Genomic DNA, 23,742 nt, shown 5'->3' on the forward strand with positions numbered 1-23,742 from the left:
TAAACTGTTCCTCATTTCAAATTAAAAATATTCATAATATTAAATACAAATAATTTTTTATAAACATTAAGTTGAAAACAATAATAGGATTATTTTTAATATAATTTAATCCAATATTTTCCCCACTTAATCGATTCTTGCATTGACTCTTCGAAAAGAAAAACTGAACTTAATGTCAATATATTATATTTAATTTAATACGATATCGATTCTTATAAATACACGAAAATGATAAAAGCAGAACGCTCGTAAATAATTTAAGTATACATTTTTAAAAAATTATTAAATGATACCCTATTACAAAACAGTGTTCTTGGAAAATGGAAAGTGAAGCGGCTTTATTGATCAACTACTTTGTAGGCGTTCCCAAGGAATTATTCAATGAATTGTTCAACTGCTCCTCTTCATCCTTGTCCAGGCCTAAGGCCATGGTTAACAATTTGACAACGCAACGCTGTTCATGCACTTCGCCTTTCTCGGTTGACGTGATGTCCTTTTCTAGTTTTAGCTTCTCTTCGGCAGCCATCAAGATGCCCTCCTCAATGGTGTTCTCTGATATCAAACGGTAAATGGTAACTGGACGATTCTGGCCCATACGATGACAGCGATCTTCGGCCTGCTTATCATTGTAGGGATTGAAGTCAATGTCGTGAATGATGCAGGTATCCGCTGCAGTCAAATTGATGCCCACGCCACCGGCTTTTGTTGATAACAGAAACACAAATATATTATCATCGACATTGAAATCTGTGATCAGATCCTGTCGTTCTTTGACAGCTGTGGCGCCGTCCAAGCGACAGAAACCATGCTTTCTAATCCTCAGATATTGCTCCACAACGTCCAGCATCATGGTAAACTGACTAAAGAGCAGCACACGATGTCCCTCGGCCTTCAGTTTGGGCAAGAGTGTGTCCAGATATTGGAATTTACCCGACTCACAAATCAAGTTGTCCGGAATCTTTACATCATACAGCTCCTAAGTGCCAATTAAGACAAGTTTTAGTCCGTCTAAAACAATTATTTACATTTCAGCCAACTTACGTATTTGTTACACAGCTGATAGACCTGGAAATCTGACATAATTGCCAACTCCTCGAATATGTACTGTTCATTGGTCTTCTTGTAGGAACTGACGCGTGCCAGGCGCTTGGCAAAGCCCCGCAATTGTTCGTCAGTGAAATAGTGACGCATTAGCAACGGATGATTTGCCATGCGTCGCATTTCCATCATAATAGCCACGCCGGCACGATCGCTGCTGCTACAGATCTCCCCTTTATTGTTTGAATAATATTCGACCAGCTCCTTATAATATTGTTTTTGTGTAGCGCACATTGGAACTTTTTCCTAAGGGATGACAAGTATTTATAATCAACTGGGACATATACTCATCTAACGCAAATCATTAGCTTACCACATAGCTGTGCTTTGTGGGCAAGTTGTTGAGTACATCCTTTTTGAGCCGCCTCAGGACAAAAGGTTTCATAATACGCTTGGCGCGTTGTACTTGTGTTTCTTGGAATTGTGAAACTTCCTCCTGATCGCCATCACTTTTATTTTTCTGCTGATTTAGAGGGATCATTAGGAATTTATTAAATTAAAAAAGCTGCTGACATACACATACCTTGACAAACAAGGTCTTGATATCCTCAATGCTCTTGGCAAAGAACTTGGGCATAACGAAGCACAACAATGAGATCAACTCCAGTAGATTGTTCTGCAGTGGTGTGCCTGTGAGCAGAATACGCATCTCGGCGTTAATTGTGATCAGATTGACGTAACGTTGGGTCGTCATGTTTTTCAGCATGTGGGCCTCATCGAAGATGACATAGTGCAGCTTGCAAACGCGGAACATCTTTCGCTCTTCGGGCGTAGAGCCAACTATATGGTATCTGGCAAAGTTACAGATTAAGCAACCGAATGAATAGAGTTCGAGATCAATAATCACTTACGTGGTCAGCAGGACATCAAAGCCAGTAAACCCATCCTTGGCGAAACGTACACGCATTCGTCGTCGCTCGTCCTGCGAGCCGTGATATTTTTCCACTACGAGACTGGGGCACCATTTCGAAATTTCAGCTTCCCAATTGTCCAACGTTGACGAAGGTACAACTATGAGATGAGCTCCCTTGCTCAGACCATTTTCCTTGAGATATGCCAAAAAGGCAATTACCTGTATGGTCTTGCCCAGTCCCATTTCATCTGCCAAAATGCCATTCATTTCCTGCTTATGCATAACTGTCAGCCAATTAAGGCCTATTATCTGATAATCAGCCAATTGCAAACTGGAACAGATACGAACGAAAATATTAGTAAAACTTATCTTAATTAACTTAGCGCATCTTAAGTTAAATAATTTACCTGATTGTTTCTATGATACGAGATATTCGAATATATCAATCAAGATTATTTTATCACTAAGTGTTAAGACCATAAGAACAGACCGACCGAATATAAATATTTAATCAACCAAAGTATTTAAAAAGACAGATTAGCAATATAGAAACAGACAGACAGAACACTCGACTTATATATTAATTATTATGGATATATGACGTTAATTAGAGATCATTAATCTGTTTGATAGATAACCAAAAATAGACACCCACTTGCTGCTAAGTATTTTTGGCTGCTCCACAATGCCAGCTCCATTGGCTATAGCCGTTTCTAGACGTTGCACCATGCCGTTGCATTTACTTAATATGGTGGCGACGGTATTCTGTTTGTTGATCAGATCCTGTGCGTAGTTAAGTAGATCCGCCGATAGACGATTAGCCTCCAGTTTCTGCCGCAGATCCGCCCAATCATTGAACGGTCGAATCTCTGTAAGTACCGTTGCCTTCTTCTCCGACAGCGTCTTCACCGACTGCAGCTCGAGCAGGCTGGCAGTGTTCATGAACTGAAATACTTTCTTTCGCTGCCCGGTCATCTTGGTGGACATTTCGGTATCACTGTCATCACTGTCGTACACCTGATCCTTGGACTGCTTAACGTCATCATCATCGGAGTTGTCGTAGTCCGAGTAGTTGCCACTGGACTTGCCATGCGATTTGGTCCCGCTGCCATTCGAGCTGTGCTTTAATTTCGGCTTATCCAGCGGTGTGGTTTGTGGTTTGGGCTTACAGTGTTCTTTCAGATAACGTATTGCCGTTGCTACATCCCAATCGGATCGTGCTAGCGAATCTTGAATTGCCTGTAAGGTGTACCAAAAGAGATATATTTGTGGGATTTTTAATATTAGTTTTTAATCTAAATTAATATTTATTGTCGCAAAGGAATTTTTATTTTTAGATGTGGGGCTTATAAATTGTTGAGCTACCCCTTTTTCACGCGACGCCACTGTGCCAAACAGCTGTTCGCAATGCCGGGCCCGAGTCGCCATATTCCGAACACATGTAAACGACGCGCGCGCTTTGCCCCCCGCACCCAGCACAAATGAAAGAGAAGAAAAACCATAGCCAATGGTCGATGGCTTACCATTGTATCATAGTTTGGCATTATTTTTGCGGCAGCCATGTAACGTTCCTCTTTTTCCTTGACGGTCAGCACAAGTTTGGCCTTTTTTGGTGTCTGACAGTCGGCGCTGTCGCTGTCACTGTCTGCCATCACTTGAATGCGTTTCTTGCCAGGTACACGCTCTGAAATGCAATACACATTACATTTTGTTCAATGCATCTTCAAACAGTAAACACAATGCCTACCAGTGCGACTTGGGCTGGCAGCTGCGGCGGCTGCATTTTTATTTATGCGAAACTGTCGCAAATCGTTCAAACTAGATTTGGAGACAGATGGCGCTTGGCTTTCCGACATGTCTGAGGATAGCCGAATGTGAACAATTGTTGACGTTTTATTTATAAATAACAATTGCAATTGCTCTTCAATTTAACATCTACTACAAAAAATTTTCCTACAACTTTTGCATTCACAATTCACACTAATAATCAGCACTAGGCGCAGTTGCACACCAATGCCAATCGCAACACATCGATAACGATGCTCGTGCGCGACGCGAAACTATTATCGGTGCGATAGCACTGTGGGCCAATCGAGATTTTCGCGACGCTGTCTGCAGCCCTTGTAGAATTTTTTCCACTTGTGTGAGAGAGGTTAATTGAATATTTATTTTCTGCTAAAAACTAAAACGAATTTCCCAAAGTTTGTTAACAAAAGTGAAACATCAAACATGGCGGGCGGCAACACTCCGCGTGTTATACAGGTGACCAATATTGCGCCGCAGGCCACCAAGGACCAGATGCAAACGTTGTTCGGCAACATTGGTAAAATCGAGGAGATTCGACTGTACCCCACCATCCGGGATGTTTCTTGTCCAGTGCAGTCGCGCATCTGCTATGTTAAATACACTGAGAGTAGCAGTGTGCCCGTGGCCCAGCACTTGACCAACACCGTTTTTATTGACCGGGCGCTCATCGTCATCCCGGTGCTGGCCATACCCGAGGAGTATCGTGCTTTGGAGATGCTTAAGAACGGCACCATAGTGCCAGGCTTGCAGAAACCGGACTCTAAGCTGCCGCCTGAAGTAATCAATCGCATCGAGGGACAACTGCCCCAGCAAGTCATTAAAACGTACGACCCGAAGCTTGTTGAGTTTAATCTGCCTGAATATCCGGCCCTGCCTTCTTTCTATGATGCACGCAAGATTGAAGAAATCCGTCGCACCATCATTGTGTGCGATGTGCGAAATGAGTGGCGCTTGGACGATCTAATGGAGTGCTTCCAGCGCGCCGGCGAAGTGAAGTATGCGCGCTGGGCTGAGAAGGATAACAAGACGTACTGCATGATTGAGTTCTGTGAGCAGACAAGCGTCATACATGCGCTGCGCATGCAGGGCCAGGAGTTCAAGGGCGGACATTTGAATGTATATCACTCCACCTACTCCATAACGAAGCCAGAGGCCAAGTCCAATGAGGCAGCCCAGGCAGAGATTGAGGAGGCCATGACGATTGTCAAGGAAGCACAGAGCATGATATCGGCTGCCATCGATCCTGTCATTGGCATGTTGGCCAAGGACAAGCGGCGACGTTCTCGCTCACACTCTCGCTCTCGGGAAAGACGCACCACCAGTCGATCCCGTTCTCATCGCTCCAGCTCTCGTCGCCGACGCCGTTCTGGCACACGAGAGCGTCGCAGCGTCTCAAGGTCTCGCCGCTCGCGCTCTCGCGGCAAACACTCATCACGATCGCGCAGCAAGCGCTCTCGCTCGCGCCATCGTCGCAGCAGCTCACGCTCGCGCCGCTCACGTTCTCGTGGTGGCAAGCACTCGCGCTCGTCGAGGTCGCGCGGTAAGCGCTCCAGATCTCGACATCGCCGCAGTACATCGCGGTCACGTCGTTCTCGATCGCATGGTGTAAGCGGAGGACTCGGTGGCAGCGGCAGTGCTGCCGTCTCCATTAGCAGCGGCAACGGCAAGCGCTCCAGATCCCGGGAGCGCAGCAAGAAGTCACATCGCGCCCGTTCGCCACGCTCGCACAGCAAACGCAGCTCCCCATCGCCGCCCCCTGTGCCCAGCAAGTCACGCTCCAGTCGCAGCAAAGATGTGGCCAGCATCTCCACCAAGTCATCGTCGTCGTCCTCTTCGAGACGACGCTCCCGCACTCCCGACTCACGCAAGCTGAAGGCCATTACGGAGGATGTCGAGACAAAGAACTCCCGTAAATCGGTCAGCGTTGAGAAATCCGACAACATGGATATATCTAATTCACCATGAATGATGACAAGATCCTATCATATGCACACAATTTTGATTACTATACAAATACAAACAGTAAAACATAAAAACAATTACAAAGAACTAACAATACTTTTGCTAATTAAATCATTATATATAACAGTTTCAATTAAGTGACCGCTTTGAGAATTTGTATTGCTCTGCTCTGTCCTAGTTCCAAGCCTAAAGTTTTATCCAAAAGTCCAGCATTTATGCATGTATGTTTATTTAAGTAAATATTGAATATACAACACTAGCCTAAGTTTAATAATTCTAAAGCTGTTTTAATTAGGGGCTGATCTTGAACTTGTAAGATATTGTACTAAGCTGAAGCTGATCATTTATATCAGTATATGCTGCTTTTCTGTAAGGCGAAGCTATTTCAGGGTATCTTCCGGTCGTGCACACCTTACGGTCGCAATCTAATTTATATTTCTCTCTTTTAATTAGCTTTTTATTATATTCAATTATTCTGACATTTTAGTTAAAATTTTGCATTTGGAATTGACTTTGTTAAAAATAGTCTAAGCACTTTTCCCGCTGTGTATGAAACAGCTGCAAGTTTTTGTTTGTTTGGCTTTGCGGCTTTCGTGCCGCTAAAAAGCTTTGCAGAGAGCTGCAGGCGTGAGCTTTTACGCTCTACAAAATGTCGGCCGGCTCCCAATTGGATTCCAAGTTGACGTCGAGCGTTTGTCGCCAGCGGTTCTAATTGCGCTAGCTCTGCTGTGATCATAAATATTGATAATACATATATTCTTATCCATTCTCGTTTGTTTTGAGCAATTGTGTGAATTTGTGCAAAATGTCTGCAGTTACAAAAGGTACCTGACTATATATGAATTGCATATATTTCTTTGTTTGCCAGCGAAAGTTTTGATGAAAGTGAACTTTGGACTTGTTGCTGCGTTCGTTATCTTCTGCCGGCTGCCCCCAACTCCCCCTTTAACATAGACAAATGGGAACGCCTGCACTTTGGACCTGTTGAGGGGCAAATAAAAAACAAGATTTGCTTTCGTTAACCATTCCTAATTTGAATAATCTTTATATCAGACAGGCTGTATAAACACACACTAATGCATGTGTATATATTTATTTGCTCACGCAGGCATCTATATTGTCGCTGCCAAGCGCACGGCCTTTGGCACCTTTGGCGGTGCTCTGAAGAACATCAACCAGACACAGCTACAGACCACAGCTGCCAAGGCGGCGCTGGAAGCGGCTGGCCTGAAGGGCGAACAGGTGGACACGGTCGTCGTTGGCAATGTGATTGCGGTAAGTGAATCTCGATTGCCGGAGCGAACTCTGAGCCAGTCGCACAACATCTATGTAGCTGATAAAAGTGATCTAGATCTTGGTTAGCAAATACATACATGTATGTATATATATGTGAACATACATATATAAACATATATATAAATTCATATCATGATTTAATCATTTTCAATTAGAGTTTTATATATATTTGTATGCATGAAAATTTGCGATAGTCTATTTGATGACTATATTAATTTATATTGTATATTTACATATACATTGGCATATCTAGCAATTAATTCATACATGTAATATTAATTATCTATTTTGCAAAACTTGTTGTTGCACGACTTTGATAAATGATTTTATCTATATTTTTTATGCTTTGTTATCAAAAATGATTTATATATTTTTTGTATAGATGTCTTAAAATAGTTCACTTTTTTATAATTTTTTTTTTTAAATCTGTTAAATATATATTTATATAATTCTTTGGTTTTATAAATTTTTAATATTTTTTTAATTTATATTATTTATGTATGTACATAAATATTTGCCTTTTTAGTTTTTATACTTTGAAAATATATGTTTATGCTTTTATTATTTTATTAGTAATTAGATCCAAAAAAAATATATCTATTTTTAAATATTGTAATTTTTAAACAATAACAAATTTTTTGTTTCCTTTATTTACTAAATTTTTATTTTTATTATTAGAAATTATCTTACAATCTACATTAATTTTATAGTTTTCTATTCTATTCTATTTAATTTTTTTTTTTATTTTATACATATTTATATTATAATTATTTAGTTCAAAACATTTCATTTTATTTGTTTTTATTTTATATTAAGAAATGTATAGAAAATTTATATTAATTCCTCACATTGTTCCAACATATTTGAATTGCTTTCTCTTGCAGTCCTCCTCCACGGATGGCATCTATGTGCCACGTCACGTGGGTTTGAACTGTGGCGTTCCCATTGAGAAGCCCGCGTTGGGCATTAATCGCCTGTGCGGCTCCGGCTTCCAGTCCATTGTGAATGGTGCTCAGGATATTTTGGTGGGTGGTGCTAAGGTGGCGCTCACTGGCGGCGTGGAGAGCATGTCCCAGACGCCGTTCATAGCGCGCAACATGCGCTTCGGCACCACGCTGGGCGGCAACTACAATTTGGAGGATGCGTTGTGGGCGGGTCTCACGGACACTTACTGCAAGCTGCCCATGGCATTGACTGCCGAGAACCTGGCCGATCAGTATAAGATCTCCAAGGAGCGCGTGGATGAGTTTTCGTTGCGTTCGCAGAAGAACTGGGAGAAGGGACAGCAGGAGGGCGCCTTCAATGCTGAAATTACGCCCATCAAGCTGAAGGTCAAGGGCAAGGAGGTGGACTTTGTTGTGGACGAGCATCCACGTCCCAAGACCACCATCGAGGGCCTGGCCAAGCTGCCGTCGCTGTTCAAGAAGAATGGCGTCGTCACCGCGGGCACAGCCTCTGGCATCTGCGACGGCGCTGCTGCCGTTATCGTTGCCTCCGAGGAGGCGCTCAAGGAGTACAACCTGAAGCCTCTGGCACGTCTCGTCGCCTTCTCGTTTGTAGGCGTCAAGCCTGAGATCATGGGCATTGGCCCTGTGCCGGCCATACAAAATGTGCTCAGAGTCTCCGGCAAGAAATTGGAGGACATTGACCTGATCGAGGTAGATCCTTCAGTGGATATTCCATATAGAGTTGCCTCTTAACATGTTTTTCTCTGCAGATCAACGAAGCCTTTGCCGCCCAAACTTTGGCCTGCGCCGAGGAACTGAAGCTGGATCTATCAAAGTTGAATGTGAATGGCGGCGCCATTGCCCTGGGTCATCCACTGGGTGCCAGTGGCTCTCGCATTACCGGTCATCTGGTGCACGAGTTGCAGTAAGTAGACAAAGTGCTCCATATCGAACTTCACTCATGACTTCACATCTTCAATTTCTACTTCGCAGGCGTAAGAAACTGAAGTATGGCATTGGCTCTGCCTGCATTGGCGGTGGTCAAGGCATTGCTCTGCTCCTTGAGGCTGTCTGAGATTAAACACGTTCTGCATTTACAATAAGATTAGGCATTTTGATTGAAATATATATCTACAAGTAATAAAATTAAGGATCGATAATTTGATGGTTTAGACTTTTACAAATTTATTTTGAACATTTTGCAAATGGAAGTGTTTCATACAGCTTTCTACAAGAAAGACAACATTTCATTATAAAATTTATATTCTCGAAATAGCTAAAATGTTTACAATCAAGTCAACAATGCGAGCGAGTGATGAATGGAATTTGCTGCTTGCACTTTTAAGGTAAGAATCTCTTAATGGGCCTAACATTACGAGTACACGCAAATCTATATTGTTCAGTTCGTTTGAGCGCTGGTGGAGAACAACGCCAGGACACCACTCGCGATGCCGATGGAAAAGATGTAGTTGACAAACGGTGTGGCATTCTTCAGCAGGAAGAAGCTGATGAAGATGATGATGGCCAAGTAGATGGCATTGTTGTAGAAAATCGAATAGGTCGTGGCCTCGTAGTCGGCAACTTCATTCTTCTTCCACAGGATGCGTTCGTCCTTCTCCTTGCGTGTGACCTTCTTGTCGTCGCCCAGCTGACGGTTCACCTCGCGTGTAACAGCCTCCTCACGGCGCACTGCAATCTTGTGTTTAAGCTGGAACTTGATGTTTTTGTAGGCCGTTGCCATCAAGTAGGTGCTTGCCGCAGTCACCAGCACGAACAGAATGGAGCTGGGCCACAGGTCCATGTTGTGGATGCGCCAGAAGAGCCCTGAATAATGTCCCATTTAGGAAAATCAACAACGTGTCACTACTAGCTTGATTACTTACAGATTGGCAGAGCGGAGACGATGAAAGCGTTGCCATAGAAGATTGTCGCCGATTTGGTGCTGACGTTGCGACTGAAGTCCTGTAGCAACAGCTCCTCCTCCTTGGTGAAACCGGATGATTGCACTTTCTGTTGTTTGCCAGAGCCCATTTTTACGCGAGTTTTATGTTTTTTATGTGAGTTGCGCTAGTGAAAGTTACAGCAACGCAGCCAGGCGAACGAAGAATAAGAGCAAAGCGTACACGAAGGCAGTCAAATCGGCAAAGTGACAGCTGCGCCGTTGTGACGTGTAAAGTAAGTGTCAAAATACAAAGTTGCTCCGCGATATGAACAAGGCCAGTCTGCGCACGACATTCTGGTTCATTTGAGGAACACAGCTAGCAGTTGGTAAGCTTTAATTTATGTTATATATTATTATGCCAACTTGGCAGCTTAACAGCGATTAAAATTTAATTTACAATAAAAATTTACTCTAACATTATTTCGTTAATTACTCTGCCTAAATCATTTGAATTAAAATGAAAAAGTTCAGCTGCTGCATCCCTGGCAAAACCGATACAATTAATCGAATAATCAATATCACTGGCACAGAAAAGTGCAACAGGTTCTGAAACAGCTGTTTATATTTAAAAGTTAATAATTTCAGGTGATTTATTTTAATATATTCAATTTTGCGCTAACAAATATTTGTTGCTATTCAGAAATATTAATAATGTATTTAAAAAATTGTTCTGGATAAAAATTGTCTTCATCCTACACCATTGCTCTAACATTAGATCGCGTCCAAAGGTCATTTTGTTGTTGACATGTTTTTTTTTTTTTTCAGAAATGATGCGTTCAAAACTCTTGAGTCTGGTGCCCTGCGCCACTGGTCCCTTCAGAACTATGTCCACTACCACTAAACTAACTACAGTGGAGGTAAATGATAAAACAGGCATTGCCACACTTACCATGAACCGGCCGCCTGTGAACGGACTCAATTTGGATTTACTGCGCGACCTACGTCAATCAATTGCAGAAATAGAGGGCAACAAAAGTCGCGGCCTTATATTGACATCTGTAAGATGGCCCTCCATCAGTCACGATATCCTTAAATTGAATTTCATAATTATTTTCTAGTCGAATCCTACCATATTCTCGGCCGGCTTGGACATAATGGAAATGTATAAGCCAGATAAAGAGAGAGTTCGTGCATTTTGGACAGCGCTGCAGGATGCTTGGCTAGCGCTGTATGGCAGCAGTGTGCCAACTGCAGCTGCCATTAATGTAAGCAGCTCAAATTCACGTTTTAATACACTTTCTTACATGTCCATCTCTGTACAGGGCCATTCCCCAGCTGGAGGTTGCCTCTTAGCAACATCTTGCGAATATCGTGTTATGCTGCCTAAGTTTACGATTGGCCTAAACGAAACCAAACTTGGAATTGTGGCGCCCATGTGGTTTATGTCATCCTTCCTAAGCGTTCTGCCACGACGCGAGGCTGAGCGTGCACTCAACCAGGGACGCATGTTTACCACCGATGAAGCCCTGCAGATCGGCCTGGTTGACGAGGCCGCCGGCACCAAGGAGGAGGCATTGGAGAAGTGTGCACAATTTATTGGCACATTTGCCAAAGTAAATCCGATCGCCCGTGCGCTAACCAAGCAACAGTTTAGAGCTGCCGAATTGGAGCAGCTGGAAAGTGAACGTGCTCAGGACTTGGAAAAGTTTCTGTTCTTTATCAACCAGCCGGCAGTGCAGAAAGGACTAGGCATATATTTGGAAAGTCTGAAAAAGAAGGCAAAGAATTAAATTAATATCTTTCATTTTTCAACAAATCTCATATACTACTCATTTTATACACATATAAAAACTAATAAAACGTTTTTACAATATTCACATATATGTAAATATCTGTCATTTCATAAGACGAAATTGTGTTTGTACATTTTGCATTGGGTTCGTGTCTATGGCTGGTGCTTAGCTTCGCTTCAGACGTGGGAAACAAGGGAATGGAACAATTTTGTTTCTGCTTACTTCACGATCCACACATGGTACGAAGTACTGGTGACGTCACAGCTGTTAATCAGGTAGCAGTGTTGTGACGAACAACATAAGCGAACGAAAACCGCAAAACTAATGACCTTATAATTCGAATAACATGTGATCAACAGTCGCTAAAATGCTGCGTAGCCAAACAAAACTGTTGGACTTGGGCAGGCGCCAATTACCGGGCCTATGGAGATGCCTGACAAAAGCAAATATATCCAAGCTGACCATGGTTGAGGTGGATGACAAGTCGGGCATTGCTACGCTGACTCTAAACCGACCACCTGTTAACAGCTGCAACTTGGAGCTGTTGTTGCAGCTGAACGAGAACATTAAGCAGATCGAGTGTAACAAGAGTCGCGGTCTGATATTAACATCGGTGAGTTAATTTAAACAATAAACAAGGGACCTCATATATCTATGTACCCATATTTATTTTGCTTTACAGTCCAACGATAAGGTTTTCTCGTCTGGATTGGATCTCAACGAATTGTATAAGCCCGACCAGGAGCGATTGAAAGCATTCTGGACAGCCCTGCACGAAATGTGGCTGTCGCTGTACCAATGCAGTATACCCACAGCTGCTGCTATTAATGTGAGCTCAGTTCAAATTCTTGGCTAATAATTTTAAATATTCTTTGCATTCTATAGGGTCATGCGATTGCCGTTGGTTGCGTTTTGTCCGCAGCCTGCGAGTATCGCGTCATGTTGCCCGGCTTCAGCATTGGCATCCATGCGACCAAATTTGGCTACGTGGTGCCACATTTTATTATGATTAGCTATCTGAGTGTATTGCCCCGGCGCATAGTTGAACGAGCGCTGCTCCAGGGCAAGCTCTTTAGCACCGAGGAAGCGCTGCAAGTGAATCTAGTCGACGAAGTGGCCGACAGCAAGGCGGAAGCGTTATGCAAATGCGCTGAATTCATTGATAGCTTTAAGCAAACACAGCCAGCGGCTCGGGCACTGACCAAACGACAGTTTCGTGCGCCAGACGTGCAGGTGTTGATAGACGACCCTGAAGGTCAATTACGCGAATCTTTGGACTATATAAATAAGCCATCGTTTCAAGAGGGCTTAGGAGAGTACCTTCGCAACCTGAAGGCGAAGGACAAGCACTGACGATTGTGTTCCATATGTAACTTACTGTGTTATTCTATGCATTTAAAATGGTGGGGGTTTGTTATGACGATAGAAATGTAATCAATTTCTGTAAGCAAATGGTTTTGTTGTCTTCTAAATACACATTTTATTAAAACCATTCTAATACGTTTGTTTGAAGAAAGTTCGTTAAAGAGAAGATTCGATTTATGTAATCGACATTGCAATTATCGAATATAGCTAGTCGAACTGTTTAAGTGCAGTCTTGAGTAGAAATCGACATTGATCGAATAGACGTCGTTTATAGCACAGCAACAGGTTGTGCTAGATTGCTTTTTGAAATTTGCGGTGTTTCGTTAACAGATAAAAACAACGTAATTAGCTCAAAGAGAGATAATGCATTTATCGAAGAGTACACAGTCTTTGATAACATAGTATTTCTTAGCCGCATATCATTTCGCTGGAGCAGCATCCAAAGTTCATCTTCTTATCAAGATGATGAGTTCAATGAGCTTAAGTCGAATGCTTCGTGCTGCAAGTGTTTGCAGGACTATGTCCACTGCCACAAAGCTGACCACAGTAGAAGTTAATGATAAAACGGGCATAGCCACAGTTACTTTGAGCCGGCCGCCTATAAATGCCCTAAATGTGGAACTGCTACATGACCTATATCAATCCATTAAAGAAATAGAGAACAACAAGAGCAGAGGCCTTATCTTAACATCGGTAAGAAGTCGTTTTATGATGTGAGTAATTCTTAATAATGTGCTTATTTTGCAGTCAAATGATAAGGTATTTTCCGCCGGCCTGGACATAAACGAAATGTATAGGCCAGACAAGGACAGAGCTCGTTTGCTATGGACCAAATTACAGGATGTTTGGTTGGCGCTCTACGGCTGTGCGTTACCAACAGCCGCTGCTATAAATGTAAATATTGTATGATAAGTTGTGTAGTTCTATTTACGAATTGCAATTCTTGTTTTAGGGTCATGCGCCAGCCGGTGGCTGCCTGCTGGCCACCTCTTGCGAGTACCGAGTTATACTGCCGCAATGCCGAATCGGTTTGAATGAAATTCAACTGGGGCTAGTTCCGCCGATCTTCTGCATGTTCAACTTCTTAAATGTTCTGCCACGTCGTGTGGCGGAGCGTGCGCTCGTTCAGGGGCGAATATTTACTACCGAGCAAGCCCTGCAGATCGGGCTAGTGGACGCTGTGGCCAGCAGCAAAGAGAAGGCAATGGAGAAGTGTTCACAATTTATTGCCACATTTGGCCAAACGAATCCCTTGGCCCGTTCACTAACCAAGCTGAAATTCAGGGGCGCTGATTTGCAGAGATTCGAAAGTGAGCGCACTAAGGAGTTGGAAAGTTTCTTGGAGTTCATCGATCATCCACAGATGCAAGAGGATCTGGGCATATATCTCGAAGGCTTGAAGAAAAAGAACAGAAATTAAAGGCATTCTGATCGCGTATGTATACAAATTGGTTGGCCCGAATAAATAAAAATAAAAGCTAATTTTAAAATATTTTATTAAAGGAAGCATGACTGAGACCTGAGTAGCCTCACCATTCACTCTTGCTCCGAGAGCAGCTCGGCGTGAATCTCCTCCGGCAGATTTGCAATAGCTTTTCTCATCATCTCCATGAACGAGTTGATTTCCAATATCTTAGCACGATGGCGCTCGATTTCCTCTCTGCAAGCTTGAATTGTTGGTATAGAGTCGACTATGAATGAAGCGATGACTCACTTGTTTAGCTTCTCCACATAGTTGCTTATGAACTCCTTGCTGCGGGTGGCCATGCGATCTTCGCGTTCCTCAATGCGTGCTATATGCGTGGCTTTCATGGCGTCTACAAGATTGACCAGAGATTCCCGATCATCGATGCACATGCGCAATTCTTGCGGCACGGCATCCAGATCGTTCTGCGCCAGCTTAGTTGATATGAAGCGTGACACTGCATCCGTTATGCTATCCGAAAAATGTTCGCAAACATGGCGCAGCTGCAGGAAGTAGAGCTGGGCCTCCTCCACAAAGCTGGACATTAGACGTGTAAATCTGTGTTCAAAGTTCAACGTGGACTCCTAAAAAAGCTTTTAATGTATTGTAAACATGGTTAAGCATTTGCATAGTCACCTCGATCGCCTCATGCAAATGCAGCTCTTGCGCCATCAGGTTGTGCCACAGCTCATTGAGCGCATCGTCGAACTGGGCATTTGTCGTGTCCATCGCTTCGCAAAGCTGCACGTGCTCCGGCCCATTCTCCTCGCAAGTCTCCAGCTCACGGAGAGTGACGCTCGCTTCCTCAAAGGTCTTATCGCGGTACTGCATGAATTCTTCAATATGTTTCTGGCCAAGGCATTGAAACTCTTGCCGGCCTTCCTCTAAACAACTCAAGAAATCCTTGATGTCCGCATCGCGCTCGTTAAAGCGTTCCAGACCCAGCTTATATATCTTCTGCGTTAGCTCATAGACATCCTTCTCGTAGTCCTCGGCCAGCTCCTGAGCCGGAGCGCCAATGAGCATAAGTACCCGTCCATCATCATCGCCGCGCCACATAGTCTCGTACAGCTGTTGGCGATCCAGATGCTCCACAAAGCTGGAGGCCAAACGTTCCGCCTCGGCGAGTTCACGTGCCTCCGTCTCCCGATCATGGATTTCCTTCTCCTGCTTTGCCTCGATTTCGCGCAGTTCTCTGCTGTTGAAGGCTATATATATTTCTATTATATCAAGTAACCTATTCCATAGCTTACTAAAATCTCTTCTGGGCCGCTTCTCGAACTTCATCCTTGATGAAAACATATTCATAGTAGTTCAATTGGGGCAATATAGCTGTCACATATTGGGACAATGGAAAGTCTGGCAGCTTAGCAATGGGATTACCCTCCAGATTGAGAACCTTTAGGCTGTTGACAAAGCGCAAGCGGTCTATCTGCGGAGTATAATGCAACTGCTTAATAGCTAGGAATTATTATGGGTGTAATGAACTTACGCCATCCAGGACATTGATTAAATTATTACCAATACTGAGTATGACCAATTTATCAAGTGTTTCCAAGTTTTCGATCCTTGTTATGCGATTACCGAATAATGATAGCACTTCTAGATTGACTAACGTCTCCAGATTTTCAATTTTTGTTATATAGTTAAAGCTCAAGTTGAGTTCCTTAAGTGCTGTTAGCATTCCAATATGCTCAATTACTTCAATTTTATTGCAATTCAGACAGAGTTTGGTTAGGTTTGGTAGAACCCATAGATGATCGATGCGCAGTATATCTGGATGGGCCGCAATGAAATATAACGTATTCATATTGTATATTGTAATTTGATACAAATTTGGGATATATGTGGGAATATAAATTTGTTTATTTTACATACTTAATCTATTAATTAGTAAATACGACGGCCTACTACATTTTTTATATCGTGGAATGCACTATAAAGATATTAATAGTAGTGTTAGTATTAGCATGTTACAATTTAGTATTAGTATTAGCATTATTACTATTAGTTTTCCAGAACTTTAATACATTTAACCAAATTCATTTCATTTCACTCACTTTTAAACTCCAATCGTAGTGTTTTGATTCGATCCAATATGACCGGCTCGAGTTGATGCAAGCGACGCGTCTCTCCATGCTGCCCCTCCTCCAGGTAGGATGACCTAATCATGTCCAGATTAATAATGCCCGGCTCGGGAAAGTTAACCTCCTCGAGAAATGATTTATTTCGCTCAGCAGTCGGTGATTGGGTCTCTTCATCCATTTTGCTCGCTGGCTATGGAACATATGACGGGAACTTGACTCGCTCGAGCGTCGGCACACCGTTGTCCCGGCAACGCGCTAGTGTCGCAAACAATAAATTGGTAAATGCGAAGCCATTGAGTGCAGCGGGTGCCTGGTTACCAGCCGAAAGGCTATTCCACCGACTCTCAAGTCGCATGTGGAGAATGCGTATTGTGGTCCTGCTCCTTGGCTGCCAAAAAAAAAAAAGCCAGGTTCAACCCTGGCGACTTGAACAGGTGCAAGCGTTTGGCTCCTCGAATGATTCCACGTAGTCGTTGGGCTTCGTGCGTGGCTCCGGTCTCTCTCTCTCTCTCTCTCTCCCTCTCTCTCGCTCTCGCTTTGTCGCTCCCGAGGCGTGTTTGTTGACAACGGACTTGGGAGGGGCGCTTGGTCTACTTAGGGTTGCGGTTGTTGTGGATATCGGCATAGTTGGTAGTTGTTCACGTTTGCTTCTAAAATAAACTCCTGCTCGCAATAGATATTGAGATTAGCTCGCTTCGATTTCAATTTCGCAACATAAATATCTACAAATTTATAACAAAATATATTCACAATAAATATTCAAACATTCCCGTGACGGATTCAAGTGCATCTTAGGTAAAGCTAAAGAGTTTTTCAACTGATTGATGCCTATTTCTTGCATTTAAATTTAACTAAAGCCAATCGATAAAGTGAACCCCGAAATGACTTAAAGTTGTTCTTTGAGTTGCTCGCGAATTCGTTATATAGTATATATTTATATATAAGGTGATGTGTCCAGCATAATATATAAAAAAATATTTTATTGGTGTGCGTGCCTATATGAAGAATTCATTTAAATGAAATGTTAAATGTGTTTCAAGGCTACGGCTAGGGCTACGGCTACAGCTAGAACAGAGCCAAAACAAAAGCCTTGCTGACTCAAGTTTTGGATCCGGTACCCTCTACTTCGTCTCCTCCCTCAGTTCCTGCTCTTGTTCTGCTCCACACACATGCACATTTCTAGAGTATTAAGTCGGGAACTTTCAACGAATCGTCTTTTAATTTGACATGGTGCCATGAATAAATAATAGAAAGTCCAACAGCTCTTGCTTCTAATTGTCTCTGAAACGCGATTCCGATTGGGGACACACACTTGGCTATATGACTGCATTTCGTATTGTTATATACAGGGTGCATCTGCGCAAGGGGGAAATTCACAAAGTTCAAGTAAATATTTCACTTCGCTACTGCTCAAAATAGAGTATATTCAGTTTGTAATATTTCTTACAGAGTTTTCTCTATGTTTGCATACATGGCGTGTTAAATAGTTTAGTTAAGGATAAATTGCTTTTAAAGTCTTAGTGCTTGGGTTAAAGCTAGTTAAAGGCTCAACTGCCAATCTGGTGTATAGCTTTGGGCAATACCTGATGGAATTGTATATTTGGGTTGAAATTGTACTTTTAAAGATATCCTACATCAACATTATCATCATAACAAGTTCAATAAAATATCTACTGAGCATTAACTTCATTAACTTCATTTCAATCCTAAGAACACAAGAGTGAACATTCTAACAACACAAGTCTGATATGATATTATAATACCTAAAAACCATTTTTCAACATATAATTAAAATCCCCTAATATTAAACATGAAACACCCTATAAATACCAGCGTGTCCTTTGATTAGGTGAATTCCATTTTCTTGGAGAATACATGTCGGATTAAAGATTTATAAGACGCATTCGGAAAGCAGTCGACTGCATTTTCTATTATAAATTAATTGCGATTTTAGGGCGTATAGTAGGATAGCTCCCTATCTAACTTGTAAAATTGTTTCTAATTGCAAATGGCTAATGATACGTTTATTATGTTAACAGATCTCACTAACATGTATCTATTTCTAGTTATTTATATATCCATTGTGTAGCAGTCAATGTTGTCCAGTCTAATGCCAAACTAAGCCTTTGTTCTCCCCAAAACTATGACGGTTGACCTTGATAGTTGGGGTAATACTTAGATGACAGATATCATCATGATTTGAATAAATTGGTCAAGCCTCTATATAGTTCAAGTTTACTGCTTTAATCAATATATTGATTATTTCCAAATTGTATGTCTTCAACACGTGGTCTCTGCTCGATAGGTGTCCAGGTGTTCGCTCAATACAATTAATGGCCTGTTACTTTGGCTGATAGACGCTTTCAACTCGACGATTTGATTCGATTTTAAGTGTTCACATTTGTTTTAATGGGGCTTGGTTTTTAACAAGTCCCTTTGGGCATGTCGGCACCAACACTAATCAACAAACAAATAGTTCTGCTAATGGAATAATTTATTATTGCCGTTTATTTAATTTAAAAATATCTGGTATCTCGATGATATGATATCAATACATTTTTAAAATTAGTATATTTTCTTTACTTATAAAAATCAAAATTATTTATTTATTTATTTTTTTTTTTTGCAAACACTATACATACGCTTTTGGGATAATTTAAAATGTTATATATGTAAATATTTATTTAACAAAAATATAAATTTAGATACAAATTATAATTAATTCGTATCCTAGATATATTTATGTAGAAAGTGTTATTTCAATTAAAAACTATTTTTATTATTGGCTAAAAATTATTTTTGAAATTTAATTACAACTTAAAATTTTATTGAATTATATTTAAATATTAATAACAAAAAACTTGTGTTTCGATAGTTGAACAAATTCGAGTTGCTTGTGGAAAATATGTAAAAGACGCTCCCATGCTGATTGTATAATGAATCGTTATATAACACTGACCCAACTGGGTGATGGAACGTATGGAACCGTTGTGCTTGGCCAGCGTAAGGACACTGGCGAGAAGGTGGCCATAAAACGCATGAAGCGCAAATATTATTCCTGGGAGGAGGCTATGAATCTGCGTGAAGTGAAGGTAGGCTATATATACAATATATTCACTTATCCATTATATTATATATATATATATATATATATATATGAACTGTTTTTTTTTTTCAGTCTCTTAAGAAATTATCGCATCCAAATATCGTAAAGCTGAAGGAAGTGATCAGAGAAAACGATACGTTATATTTTGTTTTTGAGTATATGAAGGAGAATCTGTACCAAATGATCAAGGATCGCGATACGCATTTACCTGAGCTGGAGCTCAAGAGCATTCTGTTTCAGGTAAGTCAAAGAGGGGGAACTCTTTATTAAATACGTAAATAATTTGTTGTTTTAGGTTTTAACTGGCTTGGCTTTCATGCATCGACATGGGTTCTTTCATCGCGATCTGAAGCCTGAGAATTTGTTGTGCTCCGGCCCGGAGTTGATTAAAATTGCGGACTTTGGACTGGCACGAGAGATACGCTCCCGGCCGCCTTTCACGGACTATGTGTCCACGCGCTGGTACCGGGCGCCGGAGGTGCTTCTGCACTCGACCAACTACGGCAGCTCCATTGATCTCTGGGCCATGGGCTGTATCATGGCCGAGCTGTATACGTTCCGGCCACTCTTCCCCGGCAGCAGCGAGGTGGATCAGCTCTTCAAGATTTGCTCTGTGCTGGGCACGCCCGGAAAGGTGGGTCTATGCTCCTCTGCTAGCCGATTCATGTATCAGCTCCTCTTTTCTTCAACAGAGCGATTGGCCCGATGGCTATCGACTGGCTGCCATGATACACTTTCGGTATCCGGATTGCATCAAGGTGCCGCTGAGCAGCGTGGTCACGCGCTGCAGCCAAAACGGCTTGGATTTGCTGGAGGATCTGCTGGCCTACGATCCTGAGAAACGGCCAACGGCCCAGCAGAGTCTCAAGTATCCGTATTTTCATGCGCTCAAGCGCATCTCGCCCGCGGCGGCTGCCAAGGCCAATGTGCGGCTCAGCTCCAAGTATGGTGCTGGGTCCGGACCCGTGCACCTTGTCCTACCTCCCACTGTGTCAAATAATGTGCTTCCGGTGCAGGAGAAACTGCAGGCCGTGACTGAGCTCATACATCAGAGCAACATCAACAACAATAACAACAACAATAGCACCAATAACAACAACAACAGCAACAGCGACAACAACATCAAGAACAATGGCAAATCGCTGTACAATGGCCAGGTCGGCAAGAATGTGAGCATACCCATCAAATACCAGCCCAAGATAAGCTTCCTCTCCAACAACGATCTCTCCACGGATCCATGCGCTCTCGGCATGGACATGGCCACGCAGCCGACGGGCAAAGAGTCGATCAATGATATTTATCTGAATCGCAACATCTCTCAGCTGTTTGGCTTGCCAGCTCATCAGCAGCCGCAGCAGCTGCCGCAGCACCAACAACAGCAACAACAGCCACACCCACAGCCCCAGCTGCCTCCCAATGTCTCCTTCAGCAATACGTCGACGCGCAACGATGGGGCCATCTACGTGAATGGCAGTCAACTGAGCTACGAGACGGCCAATAAGAATGCCAAAAACAACACCCGCATGGCGCCTGGCATCGGGGGCTACTACGTGCAGACGCGGCCCACGCTGCTGCAGCCCGAGGCCAAGGTGTACAACATGTTCTCGAAGGTGAGCGCCGTGCCAGCACCGCCGAATCTTATCGTGCGCCAGCACCAGCCGCCGCTGCCCTTCGAGCCGACGTCCCTGCTCAACGGATCGGCCATACGATTGTCGGCGCGCTCTCAGGCAGCTCCATCAGCGGAGCCAAGGATAAAGGCTGATGATCTGGATCTGATATTGGGGTAAGTGAAGAGCGAATCGGTTGTTGTTGATGGAGATATTCTCCATCATTATGGGATACATCTAATATAAATACAGGGTATACTAGGAAGTGCATAAATATCGTATGTCTGTTGTCCTGAATCTGGTTTGTCTGTGTTGTCCACGCACTTCTGTGCTTTACGCATTGCATATACCCTGTGCCTATGTTTGTCTCTCTGATCTGTTTTGTTCCTTGTTCAAGAACTCGTTCTCATTCCGCATCCAGCTCAAAACTGAAAACGTCAGCGAAACGGCAACGCAACGCCAAGTCGAACATCCTGCTGGAGGATCTGTTCGGCCATCTGTCCATGGACTCGGACAGCGACAGCAAGTACCCGCACACGGTGCCGCCCACGCAGCAAGCGAAGAGCGGCCAAACGACGACCAGCTCCCAGAACGGACGCGACTTCTTCAGCGAGAACTTCAAGCGCGATCGCGTCACCAAGAGGCGCAGCCCCAACAGCCTGGAGGCGAACAATGGCAGCCGCACAGATTCGCTCTCCACGAATCCGTAAGTAGTTGCAGCAGTCGCTGTGGCATGACAGACAATCCGTTTGATTTGAATACATTCATATCTCATATTTGTATTGTTGTCTCTGATCATCGAAACTCATATCTCTTGTGCTTCTTTGAATGTCTCTCTTTTATGCTATTTTGTCTCTCTATCTTTCTCTTTGTCTCTGATTTTGTCTGTGTCTCTTGTTTTCCCTTATATTGTTTCCTTTGTGTCTTTTCATTTGCTTGTCATTGATCACTGAACATTTTGTGCGTGCCCCAGTGATACCCAAAACGACTCCTCAACTGATGAAGGCTGTCGCTTTTGGCCCATAAGGTAAAAACCAGCATTCGTAAACTGTAAATACATAAACCAATAGAGTACACCTATTCATTCACTAGCCCATCTTCATGCTGAAGTAGCTGTGTTTTTATACATTTTATCACCTAAATAACACCAACTCACAAAAAGAAAAGTAGATTATCCCAACTATAATTTTCTTTATAAATTAAAATATAGACAAACACAAATGTAATTTAAGTCCAATAAATATCCCTTATGTAGTCATCACATATTTATTGATTTGTTGCTCATCACAAAACAATATCAAAACATTGATAATTAATAAAGGTATATTAAGGTAGATATATCAAAGACTTCATAAATCTTGTGAATACAAACGATGCTTTCTTGCTGACTAATGAAGTACATATAAGATTATTGAAAAAATAAAAAAGTGTTAGTTTCCTTAGTACAATTAGAAAATTATTTATATCAGTTTAGCCAAAATTTCATTTGTGAGAAAACGCGAGTCAATAGATGACCATTTCTATATTTAAAAAAAAATAAATAAATAAATAAAAATTAAATATAGATAACTTATGTTTTACATTAATAATCCAAAACATAACAGAATGTAGTTAGAGTCACATGCATGCATGCTACTTAGTTATACTATGCAATATCTAAATAAGACACAGACATAAAGGAAGAAAACTCCAAATAACTTTTTAAAAAATCATTTCAGAGCTCAGAAAACTTTAAAAGAAAAGGGGGCCAGCTTTCCCTGGGACGAGACGAACAAAACGGAGGATGAGAAACTGACAGCTTGGATGGTCGCCGAGAATGGTAAACTGATATTGCATTACAATTAAATAACTCAACTTTATATATGTAAAATTTTTTTTTATTTATTATGAATATTATATTATATTCGGTGATATCCTCCATGATTTATTTACTTTGACAGGTTCGTTGCTGGAAAACAAGTTTTGATAAGGATGAACTGATCGTGGCATGAGAATACGAGCACTCGTTTATGTTGTCGTACCTGAAACCCTGAAACCTTCGCGTCATAAATACCCAAAATCTATTTCAGCGCGTCTCCTTCTATGTTTTCATCGAACTGAATTCGTATAACAACCAGAAGGACACTAATCATCATGTAAAGTTAACGTAACGTCTAAACTAAATTATATGTGTTTATAAAATCCATTATTTTTAATGCTGTGATAATTATAGAAAGACATAAATATATGTAACAAATAACTATATCATGTTAATGGTTAATTATAAGTCAATAATAAAATCTGTCCAAACGATAAGGTACTTTTTTTTGGAATTGATATTTTGTTGGAAGTAATGATGATATGATTTGAATGATTTTCACTTGATACTATTCCCTTGATGAAATATATATTCATATTCATATTCATATCTGTCGCTTTGGGGTATACCTTCAGGCCTAAACTTTGACATTTTCTATAATATTGTTTGTGATTTTT

General features: G+C 42.0%; 9 protein-coding genes across 14 annotated transcripts; 6 read left to right on the forward strand and 3 right to left on the reverse strand.

Moving 5' to 3' along the window:
- Window positions 1–169: 169 nt before the first annotated feature.
- LOC6577107 (SWI/SNF-related matrix-associated actin-dependent regulator of chromatin subfamily A containing DEAD/H box 1 homolog) lies at window positions 170–3,938 on the reverse strand. 2 transcript variants are annotated; one of them, XM_002003040.4, is made up of 8 exons: window positions 3,699–3,938; window positions 3,475–3,635; window positions 2,607–3,190; window positions 1,950–2,282; window positions 1,622–1,889; window positions 1,412–1,558; window positions 1,042–1,344; window positions 170–976 (listed from the first exon to the last, which is right to left on the reverse strand). In XM_002003040.4, the coding sequence occupies exons 1-8, from the start codon at window positions 3,805–3,807 to the stop codon at window positions 350–352; spliced, it is 2,532 nt and encodes an 843-aa protein (XP_002003076.1). In that variant the 5' UTR covers window positions 3,808–3,938; the 3' UTR covers window positions 170–349. The 2 variants fall into 2 exon arrangements, with proteins under 2 accessions (XP_002003076.1, XP_032585198.1); XM_032729307.2 differs by having other exon boundaries at window positions 1,412–1,561.
- Window positions 3,939–4,032: 94 nt separating this feature from the next.
- LOC6577108 (probable splicing factor, arginine/serine-rich 7) lies at window positions 4,033–5,993 on the forward strand. Its single transcript, XM_032729308.2, has one exon. It carries the CDS (start codon window positions 4,181–4,183, stop codon window positions 5,720–5,722), a length of 1,542 nt encoding a protein of 513 aa, XP_032585199.1. The 5' UTR covers window positions 4,033–4,180; the 3' UTR covers window positions 5,723–5,993.
- A 386-nt stretch (window positions 5,994–6,379) lies between these two features.
- LOC6577109 (3-ketoacyl-CoA thiolase, mitochondrial) lies at window positions 6,380–9,127 on the forward strand. Its single transcript, XM_002003042.4, has 5 exons — window positions 6,380–6,543; window positions 6,828–6,994; window positions 7,900–8,673; window positions 8,733–8,887; window positions 8,956–9,127. Exons 1-5 carry the CDS (start codon window positions 6,525–6,527, stop codon window positions 9,035–9,037), a joined length of 1,197 nt encoding a protein of 398 aa, XP_002003078.1. The 5' UTR covers window positions 6,380–6,524; the 3' UTR covers window positions 9,038–9,127.
- On the reverse strand, window positions 9,123–10,116 carry LOC6577110 (translocon-associated protein subunit gamma). The gene is made up of 2 exons (XM_002003043.4): window positions 9,846–10,116; window positions 9,123–9,786 (listed from the first exon to the last, which is right to left on the reverse strand). The coding sequence occupies exons 1-2, from the start codon at window positions 9,991–9,993 to the stop codon at window positions 9,362–9,364; spliced, it is 573 nt and encodes a 190-aa protein (XP_002003079.1). The 5' UTR covers window positions 9,994–10,116; the 3' UTR covers window positions 9,123–9,361.
- A 281-nt stretch (window positions 10,117–10,397) lies between these two features.
- LOC6577111 (enoyl-CoA delta isomerase 1, mitochondrial) lies at window positions 10,398–11,727 on the forward strand. The gene is made up of 4 exons (XM_002003044.4): window positions 10,398–10,489; window positions 10,670–10,902; window positions 10,963–11,109; window positions 11,167–11,727. The coding sequence occupies exons 2-4, from the start codon at window positions 10,672–10,674 to the stop codon at window positions 11,632–11,634; spliced, it is 846 nt and encodes a 281-aa protein (XP_002003080.1). The 5' UTR covers window positions 10,398–10,489; window positions 10,670–10,671; the 3' UTR covers window positions 11,635–11,727.
- Window positions 11,728–11,770: 43 nt separating this feature from the next.
- On the forward strand, window positions 11,771–13,129 carry LOC6577112 (enoyl-CoA delta isomerase 1, mitochondrial). 2 transcript variants are annotated; one of them, XM_044008548.1, is made up of 4 exons: window positions 11,771–11,876; window positions 11,997–12,250; window positions 12,320–12,466; window positions 12,523–13,129. In XM_044008548.1, the coding sequence occupies exons 2-4, from the start codon at window positions 12,005–12,007 to the stop codon at window positions 12,988–12,990; spliced, it is 861 nt and encodes a 286-aa protein (XP_043864483.1). In that variant the 5' UTR covers window positions 11,771–11,876; window positions 11,997–12,004; the 3' UTR covers window positions 12,991–13,129. The 2 variants fall into 2 exon arrangements, with proteins under 2 accessions (XP_043864483.1, XP_032585200.1); XM_032729309.2 differs by lacking the exon at window positions 11,771–11,876 and adding an exon at window positions 11,896–11,912.
- A 117-nt stretch (window positions 13,130–13,246) lies between these two features.
- On the forward strand, window positions 13,247–14,597 carry LOC6577113 (enoyl-CoA delta isomerase 1, mitochondrial). Of its 2 annotated transcripts, XM_002003046.4 has the most exons (4): window positions 13,247–13,695; window positions 13,750–13,896; window positions 13,955–14,437; window positions 14,506–14,597. In XM_002003046.4, the coding sequence occupies exons 1-3, from the start codon at window positions 13,465–13,467 to the stop codon at window positions 14,420–14,422; spliced, it is 846 nt and encodes a 281-aa protein (XP_002003082.2). In that variant the 5' UTR covers window positions 13,247–13,464; the 3' UTR covers window positions 14,423–14,437; window positions 14,506–14,597. The 2 variants fall into 2 exon arrangements, with proteins under 2 accessions (XP_002003082.2, XP_032584879.1); XM_032728988.2 differs by lacking the exon at window positions 14,506–14,597 and having other exon boundaries at window positions 13,955–14,484.
- On the reverse strand, window positions 14,482–16,748 carry LOC6577114 (dynein regulatory complex subunit 3). Of its 2 annotated transcripts, none has more exons than XM_002003047.3 (6): window positions 16,528–16,748; window positions 15,960–16,243; window positions 15,721–15,899; window positions 15,104–15,665; window positions 14,717–15,051; window positions 14,482–14,662 (listed from the first exon to the last, which is right to left on the reverse strand). In XM_002003047.3, the coding sequence occupies exons 1-6, from the start codon at window positions 16,730–16,732 to the stop codon at window positions 14,539–14,541; spliced, it is 1,689 nt and encodes a 562-aa protein (XP_002003083.3). In that variant the 5' UTR covers window positions 16,733–16,748; the 3' UTR covers window positions 14,482–14,538. The 2 variants fall into 2 exon arrangements, with proteins under 2 accessions (XP_002003083.3, XP_043864482.1); XM_044008547.1 differs by having other exon boundaries at window positions 16,346–16,619.
- LOC6577115 (serine/threonine-protein kinase dyf-5) lies at window positions 16,734–23,551 on the forward strand. 2 transcript variants are annotated; one of them, XM_044008546.1, is made up of 9 exons: window positions 16,734–17,349; window positions 19,430–19,646; window positions 19,733–19,900; window positions 19,956–20,294; window positions 20,353–21,443; window positions 21,689–21,973; window positions 22,241–22,294; window positions 22,986–23,086; window positions 23,208–23,551. In XM_044008546.1, the coding sequence occupies exons 2-9, from the start codon at window positions 19,491–19,493 to the stop codon at window positions 23,231–23,233; spliced, it is 2,220 nt and encodes a 739-aa protein (XP_043864481.1). In that variant the 5' UTR covers window positions 16,734–17,349; window positions 19,430–19,490; the 3' UTR covers window positions 23,234–23,551. The 2 variants fall into 2 exon arrangements, with proteins under 2 accessions (XP_043864481.1, XP_002003084.2); XM_002003048.4 differs by lacking the exon at window positions 22,241–22,294.
- The last annotated feature ends 191 nt before the right edge of the window (window positions 23,552–23,742 follow it).

The sequence above is a fragment of the Drosophila mojavensis genome, unplaced genomic scaffold, assembly GCF_018153725.1.
Source record: "Drosophila mojavensis isolate 15081-1352.22 unplaced genomic scaffold, ASM1815372v1 contig_36, whole genome shotgun sequence".
NCBI classification, from domain to species: domain Eukaryota; kingdom Metazoa; phylum Arthropoda; class Insecta; order Diptera; family Drosophilidae; genus Drosophila; species Drosophila mojavensis.

What these genes read in the sequence shown, in the direction of transcription:
- LOC6577112 (XM_044008548.1), top strand. Translation starts at nt 12,005, where the DNA reads ATGCTGCGTAGCCAAACAAAACTGTTGGACTTGGGCAGGCGCCAATTA. An exon ending in GCGGTCTGATATTAACATCG is followed by an intron (nt 12,251 to 12,319) that starts GTGAGTTAATTT and finishes TTTGCTTTACAG; the next exon opens with TCCAACGATAAGGTTTTCTC. An exon ending in CCACAGCTGCTGCTATTAAT is followed by an intron (nt 12,467 to 12,522) that starts GTGAGCTCAGTT and finishes TGCATTCTATAG; the next exon opens with GGTCATGCGATTGCCGTTGG.
- LOC6577108 (XM_032729308.2), top strand. Translation starts at nt 4,181, where the DNA reads ATGGCGGGCGGCAACACTCCGCGTGTTATACAGGTGACCAATATTGCG.
- LOC6577114 (XM_002003047.3), bottom strand. Translation starts at nt 16,732, where the DNA reads ATGGATGAAGAGACCCAATCACCGACTGCTGAGCGAAATAAATCATTT. An exon ending in ACTACGATTGGAGTTTAAAA is followed by an intron (nt 16,244 to 16,527) that starts GTGAGTGAAATG and finishes CGGCCCATCCAG; the next exon opens with ATATACTGCGCATCGATCAT. An exon ending in GCGGCCCAGAAGAGATTTTA is followed by an intron (nt 15,666 to 15,720) that starts GTAAGCTATGGA and finishes AGCCTTCAACAG; the next exon opens with CAGAGAACTGCGCGAAATCG.
- LOC6577110 (XM_002003043.4), bottom strand. Translation starts at nt 9,993, where the DNA reads ATGGGCTCTGGCAAACAACAGAAAGTGCAATCATCCGGTTTCACCAAG. An exon ending in CGTCTCCGCTCTGCCAATCT is followed by an intron (nt 9,787 to 9,845) that starts GTAAGTAATCAA and finishes GACATTATTCAG; the next exon opens with GGCTCTTCTGGCGCATCCAC.
- LOC6577109 (XM_002003042.4), top strand. An exon ending in TCGTTGGCAATGTGATTGCG is followed by an intron (nt 6,995 to 7,899) that starts GTAAGTGAATCT and finishes TTTCTCTTGCAG; the next exon opens with TCCTCCTCCACGGATGGCAT. An exon ending in AGGACATTGACCTGATCGAG is followed by an intron (nt 8,674 to 8,732) that starts GTAGATCCTTCA and finishes TTTTCTCTGCAG; the next exon opens with ATCAACGAAGCCTTTGCCGC.
- LOC6577113 (XM_002003046.4), top strand. Translation starts at nt 13,465, where the DNA reads ATGATGAGTTCAATGAGCTTAAGTCGAATGCTTCGTGCTGCAAGTGTT. An exon ending in GAGGCCTTATCTTAACATCG is followed by an intron (nt 13,696 to 13,749) that starts GTAAGAAGTCGT and finishes CTTATTTTGCAG; the next exon opens with TCAAATGATAAGGTATTTTC. An exon ending in CAACAGCCGCTGCTATAAAT is followed by an intron (nt 13,897 to 13,954) that starts GTAAATATTGTA and finishes TTCTTGTTTTAG; the next exon opens with GGTCATGCGCCAGCCGGTGG.
- LOC6577115 (XM_044008546.1), top strand. Translation starts at nt 19,491, where the DNA reads ATGAATCGTTATATAACACTGACCCAACTGGGTGATGGAACGTATGGA. An exon ending in TGCTGGGCACGCCCGGAAAG is followed by an intron (nt 20,295 to 20,352) that starts GTGGGTCTATGC and finishes TTTCTTCAACAG; the next exon opens with AGCGATTGGCCCGATGGCTA. An exon ending in GATTCGCTCTCCACGAATCC is followed by an intron (nt 21,974 to 22,240) that starts GTAAGTAGTTGC and finishes TGCGTGCCCCAG; the next exon opens with TGATACCCAAAACGACTCCT.
- LOC6577107 (XM_032729307.2), bottom strand. Translation starts at nt 3,807, where the DNA reads ATGTCGGAAAGCCAAGCGCCATCTGTCTCCAAATCTAGTTTGAACGAT. An exon ending in CCAAAAATACTTAGCAGCAA is followed by an intron (nt 2,283 to 2,606) that starts GTGGGTGTCTAT and finishes TATCTGTTCCAG; the next exon opens with TTTGCAATTGGCTGATTATC. An exon ending in ATCAGCTGTGTAACAAATAC is followed by an intron (nt 977 to 1,041) that starts GTAAGTTGGCTG and finishes ATTGGCACTTAG; the next exon opens with GAGCTGTATGATGTAAAGAT.
- LOC6577111 (XM_002003044.4), top strand. Translation starts at nt 10,672, where the DNA reads ATGATGCGTTCAAAACTCTTGAGTCTGGTGCCCTGCGCCACTGGTCCC. An exon ending in GCGGCCTTATATTGACATCT is followed by an intron (nt 10,903 to 10,962) that starts GTAAGATGGCCC and finishes ATTATTTTCTAG; the next exon opens with TCGAATCCTACCATATTCTC. An exon ending in CAACTGCAGCTGCCATTAAT is followed by an intron (nt 11,110 to 11,166) that starts GTAAGCAGCTCA and finishes ATCTCTGTACAG; the next exon opens with GGCCATTCCCCAGCTGGAGG.